An 18646-nucleotide genomic window follows, 5' to 3' on the forward strand; every position below is an offset into this window, starting at 1 on the left:
CGTTGTGGCTGAGTGTGTGCAGGCTCCTATATGAGGTGATCTGCGCTCTGATTGGTTGCTTTGGGTGGAAAGGGGGAGTTTCCCCTTTTCCCGCCTTTTTCTTCCATGGGCTCAGAATGCTGTTTGAGATTTACCTCACAATCTCCCTGCATTCCCGGCTATCTTGTCTGCTGTGAATGTAGATGTGAAATACATTTATTTACATAAAACTACAAGTTTGTGTCCGTGTCTCCCACTTCCTTTGGACAGCTGCTGCCTGATTCCTCCGCATTAAATCTCTTTAGTTGCACCTTCCAATTTTGGGTTTCATCCCATGAAGTTTTCAGTGATTGCAACAATGTCACACCTGCCTTTGGGCTCCACCTTCACCCCATTTATTCCTCGTACTATGAACATCCGTGCAGAGGCATCTGAGTCCCTTTTTGACTGACCCCATATTTGCTTTCTACATCTCCTGCTCTGTCTCCGAGTTTCCCTTCTTTCTCTCCATTTGGTTGATTCCCCTGAGATTTGAGCTTGGAATTTGCTTCTAAAACTTTGTCTCCCTCTCACTTCGGTCTCACTTTCAAGCCCTTCGGATGAGGCGAGCCGGTTGGTGTCCAAAGCCGACCTTCTGGATTCTTGTGAGGGGCAGCTCATCTCCTGCCAGAAGCCCCCCATGTGGGTGTTGTGGACCATGGTCCAAGAATCCCAATTTCCCTCGAGAGAACCATCCCCTAAGCCAGAGTTGACTTCCAAGGTGCTGCCTTCCCTCCTTGGATGGTTCCCTTTATTGGGAGAGTGGAAGAGAAATCCCCCTGTGCCCCCAACTCTTTGGCTCCCTTGCCCACCTGCTCCCAGTCTCTTGGCATCGTTTCCAGGGACTTTTTCATTCCTCCCAGCATGAAAGAGGAAAAAGGGATCATACTCTGTGGGCTTCGTTATTTCTGTAAGCCCCTCAGTCACGTCTTTGATAGCTGCTCCTGGGAAACAACCAACCCCCTTAGTTTGATTGTCCGTCTTAGAAACGGCTGTTTCAGTTCCCCTAAACAATGAATCAACACAAGACTTTCTTTTTTTCTTAAGGAGGTCCGGTCTAATTTTTGCCCTCTGCCATTGGTACATTTGGTGTTGTCCCTTCTCCAGGTTCTTGCACACTGTCTTGCAAGGGGAGGCATTGCTCAAAGGAGCCCAAATCTTCTCAGGCAATTTCAGACAATTCCTACAATCACACTCCGACCTATTTTTCCCCTGGTGGCCCCAAGACCCCAGATGAGGAAGGGGAGGGGGAAACTCTGCCTCGGTGATTGAGGCCACTGGAGAACTGCAGAGTCAGTCTGGATGACCTCTGGAGAGGGCGAGGCTCAGTTGGAGGGCTGTCTAGGGGCATCTAGAGGTGATGGGGAGAAGGGAGGGGTCTTCCACTTAGGGCTGCCCCATTGAACTCCCCCCCTCTTTTCCCACAGAGCAGGTCTTCCCCTCCGTGGCAATGTCTTCTGCACCAGGAACGGCTTCAGATGGATTCCTTGGAGGTCATCTAGTCCAACCTCCTGCTCAAGCCTACACCATTTATACCATCGAGCAGGAGACTCTATGCCATTGGAATCTGAGCCCCAAAGAGGGAGGGAGCCATTGGGTGCCAAAATGGGACAGGACCCTCCAGTTGTGAAGGAGAGAAATGGCTGAAATGGCTGGGTGAATGTAGAGGAGTCTCGGGTGCCCCCCAATGGCTCCCCACAAATGCTCAGGGAGGACCGTGCCTGCTGCCCTTCTGCTCCTCCAAAGGGGGCTTGAGGGGAAGCAGAGCAAGGGGGCCTCTGAGCAGAAAGGGGGGTCCTGCCCCTTCGCCTCCCTGGATCTGCCCACCCTCCTCCTGAACCAGTTCTGGCTTCGGACCCAAAGTAGCCAGGATGGTGGATCCAGAGGCAGCGGAGGGAGGAGCCTCCTGTGGGGGCAGCAAAAAGGAAGAGGAGGAAGAGGAAGGAAGGATTCCAGGGTTTTCTTACATCTGAAGTTTATTCTTTTATAGCAAAGCGAAGGGAAGGGAAGTGAGTGGGAGGAAGAATAATGTAGATGAAGCTGCTGAGGGTTCAAAGCCAGGAGAGTTGAGGGGTCTGGAGTGACAGGTCAGCCCAGTATTCCTGGGGACAGTCTAGATCAGCGGTTCTCAACCTGGGGGTCGCGACCCCTTTGGGGGTCGAACGGCCATTTCACAGGGGTCGCCAAAGCCCTCTCTTGCCCCCCTCCATGCCTTCCCTCACCCTCACCCTCTGCCTCTGTTGGATCGCCGGTCGCTTACCCCGCCCACTCCCAATCTATTGCTGCCTCCGGAGTCCCAGCTGATGGCTAGAGGGAAACAAACCAGTGGTGGGATTCTGCCGGTTCTAGGCGGTTCAACCGAACCGTTTGTTAAATTGCTGGCTCGCCCCGCCCCTTGCCAATAAATAGTGGGGGTGGGGCGGGGCAAGGGGCAGGCGAGCCAGTAATTTAACAAACGGTTCGGTGTTTTTTTTGCAATTTATTGGCCTCGCAGCACACCGAACTGTTTGTTAAATTGCTGGCTCATCTGCCCCTCGCCTTGCCCCGCCTCCCACCCACTCGGCGTCAGCCTACCCTAGCCCAGGGCTGGGCAATTGTGGCTTTTTTACAACCTGTGGACTTCAACTCCCGCCTAGCCCATTCTGGGGAACTCTGGAGAATTCTGGGAGTTGAAGTCCACAAGTCTTAAAGCTGCCAAGGTGGGAGACATCTGCTGTTACACTGTAGAATCCTTTCAAGCATGAAGATGGCCAAGTAAGTATCCTCCTTGAGAGACAACAGTTGAACATCAGGAGGGCTGTTAGAGGGCAGGGCTACATTTGGAAATTTTTACATTTTTGCAGGTGGTGCAATACGATCTGGTGTCTACAATGGAGAGCAAAATCCGGCTTCTTTTCTCCGCTGTAAGTTCGGCATCAGGATTCCACCTTGGTGTATTTGCAGCACAAGGCAGCCTTCCTCTCCTGCCTCTTGGGACTCGGAGCGGTAAACAGCGTTCGGTTTGGGGATCAGCCGGATTTTGCTCTCCATTGCTCTCTCAGCCCCCTGCAAGCTCTCGTCTCTCGAGGAGCGCTCCCTGAAGTGGTGCGGGAAATTTTGGTTGGGCTTCTCGAGAGATGAAAGCTTGCAGGGGGCCAAGAGAGCAATGGAGAGCAAAATCCAGCTGCTCCCCGAACCAGACGCTGTTTACCGTTCCGAATCGGCAGGAAACAAGGGCTGCCTTGCGCCGCAAATATACCAAGGCGGAATCCTGATCCTGCACTTACAGCAGAGAGAAGAAGCTGGATTTTGCTCTCCATTGCAGACACCAGATCGGCCCCCTGCAAGAGAATGAGAGAGAAAGTGGGGGAGAGAGAGGGAAAGAGAAAGGGGGGGAAGAGAGAAAGAGAATGAGAGAAAGAGGGGGAGAGAGAAAGAGAGAGAAAGAGTGGGGGAAAGAGAGAAGGGGAGAGAAAGAATGAGAGAGTGGGGGAGAGAGAGAAGCGGGAGAGAGAGAGTGGAGGAGAGAGAGAAGGGAGAGAAAGAATGAGAGAGTAGGGGAGAGAGAGAAGGGGGAGAGAGAGAAAGAGAGAGAGAGAGTGGGGGAGAGAGAGAGAAAGAGGGGGAGAGAAAGAGAGAAAGAGAGAATGAGAGAGGGGGGAGAGAGAGAGAAAGGGGGGGAGAGTGCCTGAAGGACGCTATCCCGTCACTGGGAGTCCAGGTGCTTCAGCAAGTAGCGCACTGGATTCATATTAGTGGTCTACAAAATTTAAAATTATGAACTTGGTGGTCCCTGAGGTCCAAAAGGTTGGGGACCCCTGCTCTGGAGGATTTAAGTAGCTTAACTGTGCTTGCTTGCCAATACCAGAATTACAGAGTTGGAAGGGACCTTTGGAGGTCTTCTAGTCCAGGGATCTCCAACGTTGGCAACTTTCTCTGCCTGGGCCTGATACTTCCTGAGAGGCAGGGGGTCTCTCTGAATGGGACCCCCTCCCCAAAAGGCTGGCCCCAAAGCCCTAGCTCAGAGGTCTTCAAACTTGGCAGCTTTAAGACTTGTGGACTTCAACTCCCAGAATTCTCTAGCCAGCATAGTAGAAAGCTCTGTGGTGTAAACAGTCTATCTCAAAAGACCAGGGTTTTTCTGGTGGGTTAGTAATTAGAAATAAAATGTTCTCTTTTAAAAAAATGACTTGCAGCTGTTGATTCCACTCTAACAAATTAGTTCCATCTAGTTTCAGTTTAGGAAAGTCAATGGGTAAAGTTCCAGTATTGCGTAGTGTATTACTTACTGGCAGGCGCTGTCTATGGTTAAGTATGTGAGGAAACTCACAATATGGTATTGGAATGCTGTTTGGTAGTCTGTATTGACTTGCTTCTATGTTTCTCTCTTCTTTTATAGGTGGTCGGTTCTGCGCATGCTCAGCTCTCATTTTCGCTCTGCAGTCATCTGGGAAGGATCTCTCCGCAGGAGCTCCCAGTTGAGGGCCCAATTCGCCTGGGTAGAGTCTCGGTTCCGGCTTAGGGCTCCTTGGGAGAGCGGAGAGGTTCTGGGTTGTCGCATGGGTCGCCTTGAGCCAGGCTAAGATTCGATATTGGGATAAAACTCAAATATTAGAAATCCAAATCTTTGGTTAAGACAGAAGTGCCTCTTCCGTGCCAAGGTGCTGAATTGACAAACGGTATTTGACGTAGGTACAGAATTGTAAAAGGGCAAACTGACCCTAAACAGATACATCCTGTTGTTTAATGTTTATTACATCCCAAATGTCATGTATATCCTAGAGAAGAAATACTGCTTCCCTTACTGTCCTCTTTACTGCTCTTGAGGCGCCTTTGAGCCCCTTATCTCCTCTTTTATTATGTCTTGAGCTCCGGAGCTGAAAGCCTGAGCCTGTGGGAACAGGGCTGTTATGTCTTTCCTAGAGATAGATTAAAGGGTAGCTTCTACGTGTGAAATGCATCACTCTCTGTAATACTTTTGCGTTTAAACTGTATAAATACATGGCCAGAAGAAGCCATCGGCGTTCAGACTTTTTCGTGGTCTTCGGACTGTTTGAACCTTGCGCAAATAAAAACTCTTTCCTGCACTGAAGAGCTTGTTCTAGTCCGTTATTTTGTCTACAACAGCCTGAATGTACCTCTGGATCGTCGCGTGGCCTGTGAAGCCTGCAGCCGCAGGAGAAACAGCCGGGAAGTCTGGTCTTGCGTTCCGTCCGTCGAGCGGGAGTGGGTTGAAGATGTCGTCTGCTGCCGGATCGAGGTGTCCCTTCAGTGTCTGCTGGACTGGTAAGTATTTTGTTGTCCTCTGGGGATCAGTGTAGTTGCCGCTTGCTATCCGTGGGTGTCCCAGGGAAGTAGCGCTGATATAGGGAGTTCGGTGTTGTTGTAGGCCCCCCCTGTGTAAACTTCGGTTGTGTCTGCTTGGATTTGGCTAGTTTTTGGGGTGTTTGGAGGTGTTTTGGGAAACTTTAGATTTTTGCTGAAGGCTGCGGTTAAAGTTTGCATGGCCTTCTCGATGTCGTCTTTGCTGGGTACTTCTTTGGGGGGGTCATAGTCATCTTCTTCGCATTGTTCATCGCTGTCATATATGTTTTCTTGCGAGTAGCCCTTATTTCCCGCCTCATTATTTGAATTTGGGGGCCCCTTCGGTGATTGGTCGGCCATTTCTGGTGTGATTACTGTCCAAGATGGCCGCCGTGAAAAAGGCGGAAAGTTGTTTCGGCCTTTTCTGTGGGTGAAAGACAAATGGGTGAGTCTCTTACCGGGTTGAAGTCTTCTTGTTCTGGTTCTGGATCAGATTCGTTAGCCTTAGTTGCTGCTCCACAGTCTTTGATTAGGTCTTGGAGTTTCACAATTAGGTCTTGTTCGCCCGGAGTCTTTTTGATCATTTCTAGTAGGTTATTTCTGAAATTATCTCCTTTGTTTGGACAGACTTTAACGAGGATTTCTTTTTCTTCTCCTTTTGTCGGAGTTTCCTTCTGGGTGTTGCTTTCAGGTGATAGTTGGGCTGCCATCTTTTGTGCAAAGGCCCGACTAATGGTTCTTTTTCTTCTAGGTTTTTTAGTTTCGTTGTTTTCAGACATATCTGGATGTAGTTGGGCTGTTAACCATCCTCTGCTACCATATTTGTCAGAATTCGAGGATCTAGCCCAATGATTACTCAGAGTCTTTAATAGTATTTTAATGTACTTTTATTTATGTCTGTTCTCTTGCAGGAGAAACAGAGAAGAACCAAGAACCAGGGAAGTTTCACTATATATACTAAGGAGGAGTGGTCAGAGGTAAGTGGGAGTGGTGATAGTGATGACAACAACTAAGTAGGAGTTGACTATAGATATATACATTAACAAATATTAGGCATTTACATATATGACAGAAAGGAGGCGGGGGGGGGTGTCTCAGCAGGAGAAAATCCAGGCTGCCATTCTCCTCCTCCCACAAACTTTCCACCTTCAGCCTCCATTTCTCAGAGGTTGCAAAGAGGACAAAGAGTCATCAGCGACTAAAGAAAAAATAATCCTTTTGCATCGGAGAGCAGGATTAATTCATGAGTGCTGTAGAAAAAGAAATGGGGAAGAAAATTAGAACATAAAGAGAATCTTTTACTGTAAATAACATACTTTTCTTCCTTTTCAGCTCCCACCCACAAGGCAGGCCCACACTGCAGGGGGGTGGTTGACAGGCAGGGACAGATAAGAGGGAGAATCTGCCCATTTCAGGGAGGAAAAGGCTGGGAAGGACCAGGGATTCCTCCCCATTTCATCTCCAGGGGATTCTGGAAGTCTCCCTAATTGTCTTAATTAGAGGGTTAATCAAGAGGGGAGGGCCCCCTCCCCCACTCCCTCCATGCAGATATGAAGAAAGAAGACGGGGCTACGATGGGGGTGGCAGCAAAGGGGGGAGCCTGGGCTCAAATGGCCAGAAATTGTAGGAATTCTCACAAGGAGAAGTGGGGGGGTGTCAGGAAGAGGAGCCTGTCCAGGTTCCAACTAATGAACCCAAATGAGTCTGTATGGGGTGCCAAGAAGGATCCTCTCGGACCGGAAGGTGGGGTGCAGTTCAGGGCAAAGTTTTGGAGGAAGTTCATTAAGTTGATAGGTTCATCTCAAGGACTTAGCTCCACCTCCCACCCGAGTACGAACGGAGGTATAGAACGAGTGAACGCAATGATAGAACAATACCTGAGATGCTATGATAATTATCAGCAATTTAGCTGGGCAGATCTCCTGCCATTTGCTGAAGTGGCCTACAATACCACAGTGCATAGTACCATGGGACTCACCTCTTTTAAAATAGCTATAGGGGTGGAATTTGTCCCCTGAATACCCTCGGGAACCCCCCTCCACAGTGAGCCTAACAGAATGGGTGAATTGCTTACAAAATCCGTGGGGGAATGTAAACCTGGGCTGCTCCCTCCCCAAGGGAGGAATGGGAAGGAATGGCCCCTCTTCCCTTCCCTTCCCTTCCCTTTTGAAAATTCCCAAAATGTGGAAAAATTCTGGGCAAGATTTTAGCATTTCTGTGTGCTTTTGTTTTTGATTGCAATACTTTTTCAGGTCTCTGTAAAGAAACGTTGCCCAAAATCCAAAAAACTGCTCTATCCACAACAAGGAGATATTGTTCATGCAAGTTTTTTTTTTAAAGGAACAATTAAGGAATTTTAAAAGCCACCTATAACTCTTAGGAGAGGTTGAGATGAGGGAAGAAGAGGAGAAACTCACCTGCAGGAGGTTGGATGGGAATTGCTGGAAGGAGAAAAAGACCCAATCAGGACCCTTCATGGGCTGGAGGACTCAGCAGGACCCCTCCCCATTGATAGCCCATAATAGGTTGTGTGATCTTCACTTATAGCCCCTCAAATAAGTGAAGCTGCCAAAAACATTCCCCAAGGGGCCCCTCTTGGCCACCTGCTAAGCTTGAGGAGAGGCCTCCCCTAGAGGGTCCCCTCCCCACAACCTCTCCTCCGGCCCCCCAGACTCACCTTTCTTGCTCTTCAGGTAGGAGAAGAGCCCCACAGCCAGGAAGGCCACTCCTATCACGGCCCCCATCATCCCCGTCCAGAGTTTGCTCCTGGCAGAGCTGGAGGAACGGGGCTCTGGGGAAGGAGAAGGAGCCTCACCTGAGCAGGAGGATCAGGCCCACCTTCCCCCAGGAGGCTCCATTCCATCTCCCCCCATGGGGTGGGTTTCTCCCCCTTCTCAGGGCAGGAAGGGAGGGAGGGGAGGGAGGGGCTTACCCCACTGGACGGTGATGGGGGCCTCCAGGCTGGCATGCTCAACCTTGCAAGTGTAGACATCCCCCCGTTGGGGCTGGGTCTCCAGCATCACCTGGAGCTGGTAGGTCCAGTCTCCGTTCTGGAGCTCCTCCCCAAAGGCCACGCCCTCCTCCTCCAGCCGCCCATTCTTCAGCCACTGGACCTCGATCTCCACGGGGTAAAAGCCGATCACGGTGCAGAGGAGGATGGTGTTGGGGGAAGAGGGCTCCATCTTGGTGGGGGAGATGGAGACGGAGGGCTTGGCTGGAGGGAAGGAGGAGAAGGAGGCACATGAGAGACACAACAGGAAAGAAACGACGCAGAAGACGGGAAGGACAGACGCAGCACGAGTCGGATGATTCTTGGGATCTCGTTGAAAATGAAACCAGATTTTTTTTTTATTGCAAAAGTTTTACAATTACATTTTCACCCCTTTTTCCCCCCCCCACCACCCACCCCAAACTTCCCATCCTCCCTAACCCTCCCTAACCCTCCCCTCCCCCCAGACTTCCCTATAGTATACTCATAACTGGTAAAAAGAGAACACACACAAAAAAAACAAACCCTTAATATAACACTTATATGTAAACTTGAACCCCTCCCTCCCCTGTATAATTTTTCTCTTTACCTCATTACATTAAAATATTTCTAATACATTATTTTCAAGTAAAAGCTATTTGATACTTTCTAGTTTGATATTTGTTCTGAACATATTCTATCCACCTTTTCCATTCCCATTCATAAGTCTCTTGTGAACAATCTTTTAAGTATGCTGAGATCTTCGCCATCTCTGCAAAACTGGCCATCTTCAAAGTCCATTCCTCGATAGTGGGCAAAGCTTCATTCTTCCAGTATTTACCTATCAACAATCTTGCTGCTGTTATCATATACAATATCAATTTTGTTTCACCCAATGTAAAACCCTTAACTATGCCCAATAAAAACAGTTGTGGAGAGAATTGAATTTTTTTCTTCAAAACATTCTGCATGACCCACCAAATTTTTATCCAAAAAGCCTTAACTTTCCTACAGGTCCACCAAACATGATAATACGTAGCATCCAAACATTCACATCTCCAACATTTTGGCTGAACATTAGGGTACATACATGACAACTTTTTGGGATCTAAATGCCATCTATAAAACATTTTATAGAAATTTTCCCTCAGGTTCTGCGACTGTGTAAATTTAACATTCTGAACCCAAATTTTTTCCCATGTTTCCAACATCACTGGTTCTTCAAAATTTTGTGCCCACTTAATCATACAATCTTTAACTAATTCAGTTTCTGAATCCCTTTCTAGCAAAACATTATAAAGCCTTTTGATATGCATTGGACCTTTCTCTTTTATATGTCTAACCAATTCTTCCTCGTGCAACATAATACCAGTTTTTTGGTCCTCTTTCCATCTCAATTGTAATTGGTTATATTGTAACCAAGTTAAATTAATCCCTTCGTCCAACAGTGTCTGCAATGTCTTCAGCTGCCATCTGCCCGCATCTGTAAAAAGAACCTCTTTGTATAAAAACCCCCCGAGTGACATTATATTTGTATTCCACAAGGTATGACCAAGATCCAGCCATAGCGGTATTTTATAATCCCATTTGAGTCGGTGCTTCTTCCAAACTCTCATCAAAGAGTCTCTAAGTATATGGCTTTTAAATACTTTATCTACTTTGTCATCATAAAATAAGTAAGCATGCCATCCAAATTCAAGATCGAAACTTTCTGCATTCAATATTCCAGCCTTTTTACTTCCAAACCAATCACTTGTTAAAGTTAGAGCTGCTGCATCATAATATAACTGTAGGTTTGGAAGTTTAAGACCTCCTCTTTCTGGAACATCTTGCATGATTTTCAATTTCACTCTCGGCTTTTTCTCGTTCCAGACAAACTTATTAAGTCCAGTTTGCCAAACTTTCAATTGTTTATCACTTTTAAGCACCGGAATCATTTGAAACAAAAAAAGAAATCTTGGCAAAATGTTCATCTTAACTGCTGCTATTCTTCCAAGTAGAGACAGCTGCAGTTTTTTCCAAGTCTCCATGTCTTTCTGCACCTCTCGCCACAACACCTCATAATTATTTTGAAACAATTTCGTGTTTGATTCTGCAACCTGAACTCCTAGGTATTTTACCTTAGGTACAATCTCAAAACCTGCCCTCCTTTCAAGCTCATGTTTGCGATCTTGTGTCATGTTTTTAACTATCATTTTAGTCTTTTTGGGATTCAGTCTAAAACCTGAAACTTTACCATAGCCTTGTATAATGTCCTTCATCAGGATTATTGATTCCGTTGGCTGTGTTAGGGTAACGACCAGATCATCTGCAAATGCCTTTATTCTGTAATCCTCTTGCCTAATCATTATACCTTTCAAGATATTAGAGTCCCGTATTGTATTTAGCAAGACTTCTAGTGTTAGAATAAATAAAAGTGGGGACAACGGACATCCCTGTCTTGTTCCTTTTTCAATTTTAAACTCTGTTGTCAAACTTCCATTAATAATGATCTGTGCCTTTTGCTCTTGGTAAATTGCTGAAATCGCCTGTATAAATTGATCCCCAAAATCCATCTTTTTTAAAGTCTTTAGTAGAAAATTCCAATCCACTCTATCTAAGGCCTTCTCAGCATCCAGAAAGACCAGCACTGCAGGAATCTGTTTATTCTTCTCAAGATATTCCAATAAATCTATTACTTGCCTTACATTATCCTTCATGTGTCTGCCCTCGATAAATCCCGCTTGATCATCATGAATCACCTTTTGGATTACTGGCATCAACCTGTTGGCTAATACTTTCGCATAGATTTTATAATCTGTATTCAAAAGAGATATTGGTCTATAATTCTCTGGTTTTTTAGGACTGACTTGTTCTTTTGGTATCAAAGATATGTAAGCTGTTGTCCATGATGGGGGTATTTTACCCCCTTGTTGAATATTGCAAAATAAATCTCTGAGTTGTCCCACCATTTCAGCTTGCAAAGTTTTATAATACACTGCAGTCAAACCATCCGTGCCAGGAGCTTTGGCTATTTTTAACTGCTTAATTGCTACTATTATCTCCTCCTCTGTTATAGGATAATTCATTCTTTCCTTTTGTTGATCAGTAATTTTTGTAACTCTTTTATCATTTAAATATTTTTCTATAAGTCCATTCTGCACCTCCTCTTTGGCATATAGTTTGGTATAATAGTCCACAAAAGCTTCTTTAATTAATTTTTGTTGAAAAATTTCTTTCCCTCCAATATCAATACTATCAATAGTCCGTATACTTTGTTTTTTCCTCAATGTGTAAGCCAGCCATCTGCCCGGTTTATTAGCGTTACAAAATGTGTTATACTTCGCATATTGTAAGTTTGTTGCGACTTGTTCCGCCATAAGCATTTGAAATTGGTCTTTCAAAAGTTTTATAGCACTACGTACTCTTTCATCTGTTGGATTTTTAATGAGTAACTGTTCTTTATTCTTTATTTCTATTTCCAGTTCAGATCTTTTCTTTTGTCGAAACAGTCTATGTTTAGAGTTCATGTAAATAAGTACCCCTCTCATATAAGCTTTACTTGCGTCCCACACAATTTCAATTGGGGTACCTTTATTCAAATTTATTTCAAAAAATTCTTTCAAATGCTTTTTAAGTTCTGTTGTATTTTTTTCATATCTAAACAAATTCTCATTTAGTCTCCAAGAACGTCTCTCAGCCTTATCCATCTCAATTTCTATCCATACTGGGCTATGGTCAGTCAAAGTTCTTGGAAAGATCTTTGTTCTTTTTGTCTTAACAAGTAAGTCATCTGTCAACAAAATGAAGTCAATCCTAGAGAAGGATCTGTGTCTGTCAGAAAAAAAAGTGTAGTCCAATTCTTTTGGATTATGTATTCTCCAAACATCTTTTAGTTCCATATCTTCTTTCATGTCAAAAAAGGTCTGTGGTAATCTGATCCTAGACTTTGCCAAACTCTTTTTATCTAATTTAGAATCAATTACTCCATTCCAGTCTCCCATAATTAAAATAGATCTGTAATCCCATTGCAGTATTTTAGTATGTAACATCTTATAGAAATGGTCCTGTTGTTGATTGGGAGCATAAATTCCAATCAGAAGAATTTGGCCATTTGCTGTAAGCAATTCAATTGCTACAAACCTACCATCTTCATCTGCTTCTATAACTTTAGCTGTTAACTTTTTATTTACATAAATAACCACACCATTCTTTTTTTGCGAAGTTGAAGATATAAAATGTGTTCCTAGTTTGGAGTTTATCAAATATTTTTGATCTTGAGTTGTGATATGCGTTTCTTGTAAACAAATTATATCATTATTAAATTGTTTCAAATATGTAAATAATTTCTTCCTTTTCTGTGCTGAATTCAACCCATTAACATTCCAAGATAAACACTTAAACATCATCTTCATCTTTCTGGAGCAAAGAGCAAAATAATTGAAGGTCATCCGAAAGCTTCGATCTCGCTCCCCCCATGGCTCCAATCTCTTGTGCAGTACTCTTAACTGCCTTCTTGTCTTGTCTTTCCTGTTGTTGTTGTTGCTTTTGTTTAAGTAACTTAGATTGAGCTCGAGTTATACGTTGGTCCTTAACTTCGATCATCCGAGTCGGGTCCAAGATTGGAGAAGATTCCAGCAAAGGCTCATCCAGAAAACCTCCTTCTGCGCCTTGCATTTCCTCTAATTCCTGCTTAGACTGTTCTTGCAGTTCTCATTGAGGTTGCTTCTCTTCACTCTCCTTAATCTCCAAAACTGTAGATGTATGTGGAGATGGTGTTCTTTCCTTAAGAGTAGTAGTATAGAAGTGCTGTGCCTTATCCACGGTATTCAAACGATATCTTTCTCCCTTATATCTGAAAATTATACCAACTGGGGCGTCCCACCGGAAAGGTATCTGTAAATTTTGCAATTCCTTAACCAGATTTTTAATTAGATCTAATACCACAACATTTGTTTGTTTAATAAACTTATTTATTTATTAAATTTATTTGCCAAAGTGGCCACAACTAACCCAAAGTCTTACAGACACTCTCCTAGCCGTGACTGCCACCTGCTCTCCGGGAGTCCAGGAGAATCTCCAGAATTGCCAACTGGGTCTCTGGGACAATGCAGCTCCACCCAGAAGGAAGTTGGTTGAAGTCTCCCATCTTGGGGCTCCCAACACCCAAAGCCCTTTGGCCTTTCCAGGGTTCAGCCAAAGCCCCTAATCCCCCATTCAGCCCCTCCCCCCACAGCCTCCAGGACCCTCGAGAGGGCAGCCTCAGCATCTCCTGGGTCCCCAGAGGTGGAGATGAAACCTTATAACATCAGCAGACGGAGGAGACCTCCAGCCCTGGTGACGGATGGCCTCACCCAGCGGCTTCATGCGGAGGTTATAGAGGAGAGGAGAGAGGACGGAGCCAAATGCCTTTGAGCAGCCCTGAAGGTGATCAAGGAAGCTAGCGAAAGAAAGAAAGAAAGAGAAAGAGAAAGAGAGAGCAAGAGGAGGGGAGGGGAGGAGAGGTGAGGAGAGTAGAGTAGAGTAGAGTAGAGGAGAGGAGAGGAGAGGAGAGGAGAGGAGAGGAGAGGAGAAGAGAAGAGAAGAGAAGAGAAGAGAAGAGAAGAGAAGAGAAGAGAAGAGAAGAGAAGAGAAGAGAAGATCCTTGTCCCAATTTTCTTCGGTGTTTCAATCACTTTTCAAAAAGTTTTATTTGGAGAGAGAAAATTTCTCCTTCCACTTTTCCTTTTCTCCCTTTTGGAGCCACAAGATACACAAAAAAATCAGCAGAAGATTTCAGGGGGAAAAATGTGATGTGGCTCCAAAACCCCCCAATTTTAGGCAGCCTCAACAGAAAGAGGCATTTTGAAGGAAAGGGCAAAGGAGCCCAATGGAGGGGGGGCAGCCCTTTGCTCCCCATAACTGCCAGAATCCAGTAAAAGTTTCTCCCCCATTGAAGATGAGAGACGCTGGATCCCCCCTTCAGAGCAGGAAGGGCAGGAGAGGTTTTGGGGGATCTCATGATCTCTCTCCAGGATCCTTCCTGGGGGGGGCTTTGGGGGGATTCAGAGGGAGACCCCCCCTCAGACCAGGCTCTGCCTGCACCCAGCCGGCCTCCTTCCCAGCCGCAGGAACCGGCCATTCCTGGGGAAGGAGGTGGGGAGGGGTCCCTCTGACTCCCAGAGGGAAGCTTCTGCCCTGGATGAGGGGGGCAGGGAGTGGGGAAGGGATCCAGAGGGGATCTTGGATCTTGATCTCCTCCTTCAGCAAATGCTCCAACTGGCACAACTCTTGGATGGATTAATGGGGGGGGTTAGCCTGGATGAGCCCCCAAGAGAGTTGACAATAGATCCATTCCAGCCCAGAGTCCTTTGCTAACCATTTTGTTTTCTCTTGAGGGATTTTCTTATTAACAGTAAATTCTATAATGCTTAAGAAGAACCCATTTTTAAATGGTTGTTTGTAATTCCAACCTGGGATCTGGTCAGGTTTCCATGCAGACAAATAGCAGCATTTCAGGTGTGAGTTGTTTTCTTTTTTCAGGAAAATCCCATTTGCCTCTTGGGACATTAAAGGCGTTTGTGGAATTGCTAAAAGAAGGCAGAGGCTTTACAAACTGAAAATGGCCTTTTTTAAAAAAAAACAGGAAATGCAAATTTTGGATGAGAAAAAGACTTTTAGCAAGAAAATGGAAGAATCAGATTTTAAAGCTGCAATTTGGTATTTTTCCATGTTTATTTTTATAGCCCATCCCAAACCTCCTTATTTACAAGACTGCAGTGTGAAGATTTTGGGGTTCCAATTTGGCCAGTTGGGAGTTGCTGGAGATTTTAATTGGATCGAAAAAAGGTTTTTTTTTTTCCTTTTAAATTCCTACCAAGGGACACAACTTTCTCCCTCGGCCCATCCAGGAATCCAATTTAATAGACAAATAGAGACCTCTTGATTTAAAACAGCAGGAGGACAAAGTACATTTTAGCTGCCCCACATCATGAAAATTCCCCCAAAAGGACTCAAACAAACATCCTGTGATTTCAGGCCTCCTAAAGTGGAGCCTGACCAACAATTGGCTTTAAATACACGGAATTTAATAAATATTCCTGTTCTTTTAATAAAGAACAGGAACCCCTGGAGAATTATTGGCCTCTTGTCTGAAGTATTTTCATGGAAGTAAAAATAATACTTTTGATGAAGAAGAAATTATATGAATCACAATGAAATTCAGGATCACCATTTTGGATTTATAATAAAAATGCATTCTATTTATGTGGATAAAGCTTGTGAGCAGCTAAAGCAACAAACCATCCAGAGATAGGAAGGAAGGAGGGAAGGGAGGGAGGGAGGAAAAGAGGAGGGGAGGATGGGCTTTGGAGTCTTTGGGCAGCTGAAGAAGCTCCTTTCCCTGAAGGGAAAAGCCCCCCAGAGACCCCCAAAAGGAGGGAGGAGGGAGGGAGGCCCTGAGAGGCCCACAAAAGAGACACACTCACAACACCAACACAATTGGCACTTGGGGCACTTTCGGAGGTTATGAAAAATCACTAGATAAATGAATAAAAGTGGTGAAATTTCTATATTAAATATTATTGGAATGAGAATTATTTCAAGTACTGTGCCAGATGACAAGAATGTTGTGCTGTTTGTAGGGGAAAAATGAACTTTAAATATTGTCCAGAAACAATGTAGCTGAATATTATTATCTCCATGAAAATATCCTCTTTGGTAGTAAAAACATTTCCAAATGCATCTTATGTGGCCGGTGAAAATCCTCCCAGATTTGCAGGGAAGAATTTAGGAGTGAAAATGAGTTTTGCCTCCAGACTGAATATGCGGAGAGCAAAATCTCTGTGGGTTCCCCTAAAATATTGAATAATTTCCAGAAGGAGCAAATGCTCCAAGAGGCTTTTCTCTCTTAGGATCTGGAAGTTTTCCCCTTATGGAAGAAGGATCTTATTGGATTCGATGGTGAGACGTTATTTTTGGAGAATCTCTGGAGTTACAATGGGAACATTAAACTTAACCAGTTCTTAAGTGATGATGCTTTCAAGACTTCTCTGATTCTAACAAATAAATATAATTTATCTGGAAAGGCCGAATGGCAACAAGGGCAGCTAAAATCCTTGATTGGCCTCTGAAACCCCATCAGTGGATAGAAATATAGAAGATTTTTATTAGACAAAGAAATAAAATGAGAAAAGGAAATGTAGGCAACATTGAAGGAACCTGGAAGAGAGAATGAAAGAATCTGAGGCTTCAGGGTTGAATGGAGGCCCCATTTCTTTCTTGTGACCCCAAATTCAGTTTTAAGGTCTGTGGGTGTTTTGCCTGCATTGAGCAGGAGAGAGAGAGAGAGAGAGACCTGGCTGGGTTCCCCTCCCCCCCCCCAAAAAACATATCTGGGTGGATTTTCTGGGGGGGGAAATGGATCAAAGGAGGAGAGATTTTGTGAATCTGAGAGTGCAGAATAAATAAATAAATAAATAAATGAGGAGCAAAACCTCCATCTGGGAGGATCCCAAGGAATGAAAGGAAAGGAAAGGAAAGGGGGGTCCTGGCCTCCCCCTCCCAGGGAAGAGCCCCCCCTCCCTCCCTCCCCCCCACACTCACCTCTCCGGCCAATCATTCGCTCCTCCCTCTTGGCCGCCTCGTAGCTGCACACCTTGTAGGCCTGTCGGCAGAAATAATCCACAGCCGCCTTCTTGTCCTGCAGGTAGAACTTGTTTCTGTTCCAGGCGTCCGCATCCACCTTCCCAAACTCCGTGAGGGCCACGAACTTCCCGAGGTCGCTGTCGAAGTGCACGAACTCCTGCCGGTCGTAGATGTATCTTTGCAGGTATCTCACCCGCTGCGTCCCGTTGAGGAAGCGGCACTCGTTCTTTCCCTGGACAAGGAAATGGGCTGCGCGGGGGAGGAAGAGGGGAGGGAAGGCCGTCAGGAGGGACTCCAGGGCCCATCGTTCCCAGCCGCTAGCAGAGGAGGGGGGGATCTATGCGGGAGGGGGGAGTTGCGGGAGTCCTTCCGAGGGAGACTGGCGGAAGACGCCCCCTGGAGGAGGGAGCGGGAACTCTCAGTCCCAGAGAGGAACGGAGGCTTCCTGGGGGGTCTGGAGGGGGGAGGGGAGGAAAGAGGGGGAGGGGTGGGAAAAGGCAGGCAGAAGCTCAACCGGTCCAGCGATCCCATTCAGTCTCTGCAGGGAAGGTTGGATCTCAAGGGGCAGGAAGGATGGGGGGGGGGGGCTGGAGGGAAAGTAGCTTCCACCCCCCCCACTCTATCTTCCTTTGGGAGGGGATATGGGGAGGGGCCACAATGAGGACATCTAGACCGACTCTCCTGGGGTCTCCCAGCCCTTTAACCCCCACCTTCCCTCCCTCTCTCCCCCCCTTCTCCTTCCCCCGAATCTTCAGCCCAGCTCCCTCCCTTTGGGGGATTATCTCAGATCACCCGTTTCCTCTCCCCCTCCCCAAAAAGACTCCCAAGAGCCTCTCAAAGGGAGGGTCTCCTGCCCCGTTCACAAAAGAGCCCCAACATCCTCCTCCCTCCCTTCCCCCTCCCCTCCAGGGGGATTATGGGGCTGGGGGTGTTCTTGGTCTCCTTCCCCAATTCAGAGGCTCCCCATGAAGGGCCGTAAACCCCCCTCTTGCCTGACCTCCAAAGCCTCCAATCTGAGATTCAGGAGAAAAAGTGAAGTTTCTGAAGAAGCCCCAAAACTTTTGCTCAAATGCCTCTTTTCCCTTCTGGGGCTTCAGGGCTGAAAATGCCTCAGTTTCCCTCTTTCACTTTTCCTCCCCTCCCTCTTTCCCTGCAGCCCCCTCCCACCCAGGCACAGGAGAGGCTGCGACCCCCACCTGGCTACATGGGGGAAGGGTTAGGATTAGGGTCCCTCTCCGTCCTCCTGGGGGGGGGGGGCTGTGGGGAGGAAGGGGGAGGAGACCACGCAGAGATCGAGGTTGTTGGAGGCTCTGGGGACCCATCGGCTTCCTTCCCCCTTCCCAGCCCCCTCCTCCCCCGCCCAGCCCCCTCCTTACCGGGGGTCTCCTGCCCCCCTTCGCTCCCGGGGATCCGGGCCAGCGCCCCCAGCAGCAGCATCAGGGGGAGCCCAGCCAAAGCCATGGAGGCTCCCCACAAGCGCCCCAAAGGGGGGAGAAAGACGCTCCCAGCCCCAGAGGAGGAATCGGAGGGTCTGGAGGGGGGGAGGAGTTTTCCTAGGACTTCGGAATTGGGAGAGTCCAGAAGAGCAGGAAGACCAATGGGAATCCTCCCTTCTGCAGCGTCATCGGTCTCCGGGCAGAGCCTCCCTTGACTTCGCCCGATGCAGGAGATAGTTCCGCGCAGAGAGAGAAGCGGAGAAAGTGGGGGAGGGGATCCCTTCAGTCTTGGGGGGCTGCAATCTGGGGGGTCTTTCATGCCAGCTCCGTCTTCCTT

At 46.7% G+C, this 18646-nt stretch overlaps 2 protein-coding genes across 2 annotated transcripts in view; both read right to left on the reverse strand.

The window, feature by feature from the left end:
* Positions 1-18646, reverse strand: part of LOC148116172 (uncharacterized) — a 59595-nt gene that overhangs the window by 21894 nt on the left and 19055 nt on the right. Inside the window, exon 4 of the mRNA XM_087885412.1 lies at positions 18250-18432. Within this exon, the coding sequence (XP_087741538.1) occupies positions 18250-18432 (183 nt within the window). The remainder of the gene's footprint in view (positions 1-18249; positions 18433-18646) is intronic.
* LOC148116173 (H-2 class II histocompatibility antigen, E-S beta chain-like) lies at positions 5329-18195 on the reverse strand. Its single transcript, XM_087888755.1, has 4 exons — positions 18156-18195; positions 16832-17122; positions 8234-8515; positions 5329-5675 (listed from the first exon to the last, which is right to left on the reverse strand). The coding sequence occupies exons 1-4, from the start codon at positions 18193-18195 to the stop codon at positions 5329-5331; spliced, it is 960 nt and encodes a 319-aa protein (XP_087744881.1).

The sequence above is a fragment of the Pantherophis guttatus genome, chromosome 2, assembly GCF_059756535.1.
Source record: "Pantherophis guttatus breed Tessera chromosome 2, ASM5975653v1, whole genome shotgun sequence".
Taxonomy (NCBI): domain Eukaryota; kingdom Metazoa; phylum Chordata; class Lepidosauria; order Squamata; family Colubridae; genus Pantherophis; species Pantherophis guttatus.

Excerpts from the sequence above, each read along its gene's own strand:
- LOC148116173 (XM_087888755.1), bottom strand. The coding sequence starts at position 18,195 with ATGGGTCCCCAGAGCCTCCAACAACCTCGATCTCTGCGTG. Across the intron at positions 17,123-18,155 it reads ACAACCTCGATCTCTGCGTG|CCCATTTCCTTGTCCAGGGA; the intron begins GTCTCCTCCCCC and ends TCCCCCGCGCAG. Across the intron at positions 8,516-16,831 it reads GCGAATGATTGGCCGGAGAG|CCAAGCCCTCCGTCTCCATC; the intron begins GTGAGTGTGGGG and ends CCTTCCCTCCAG.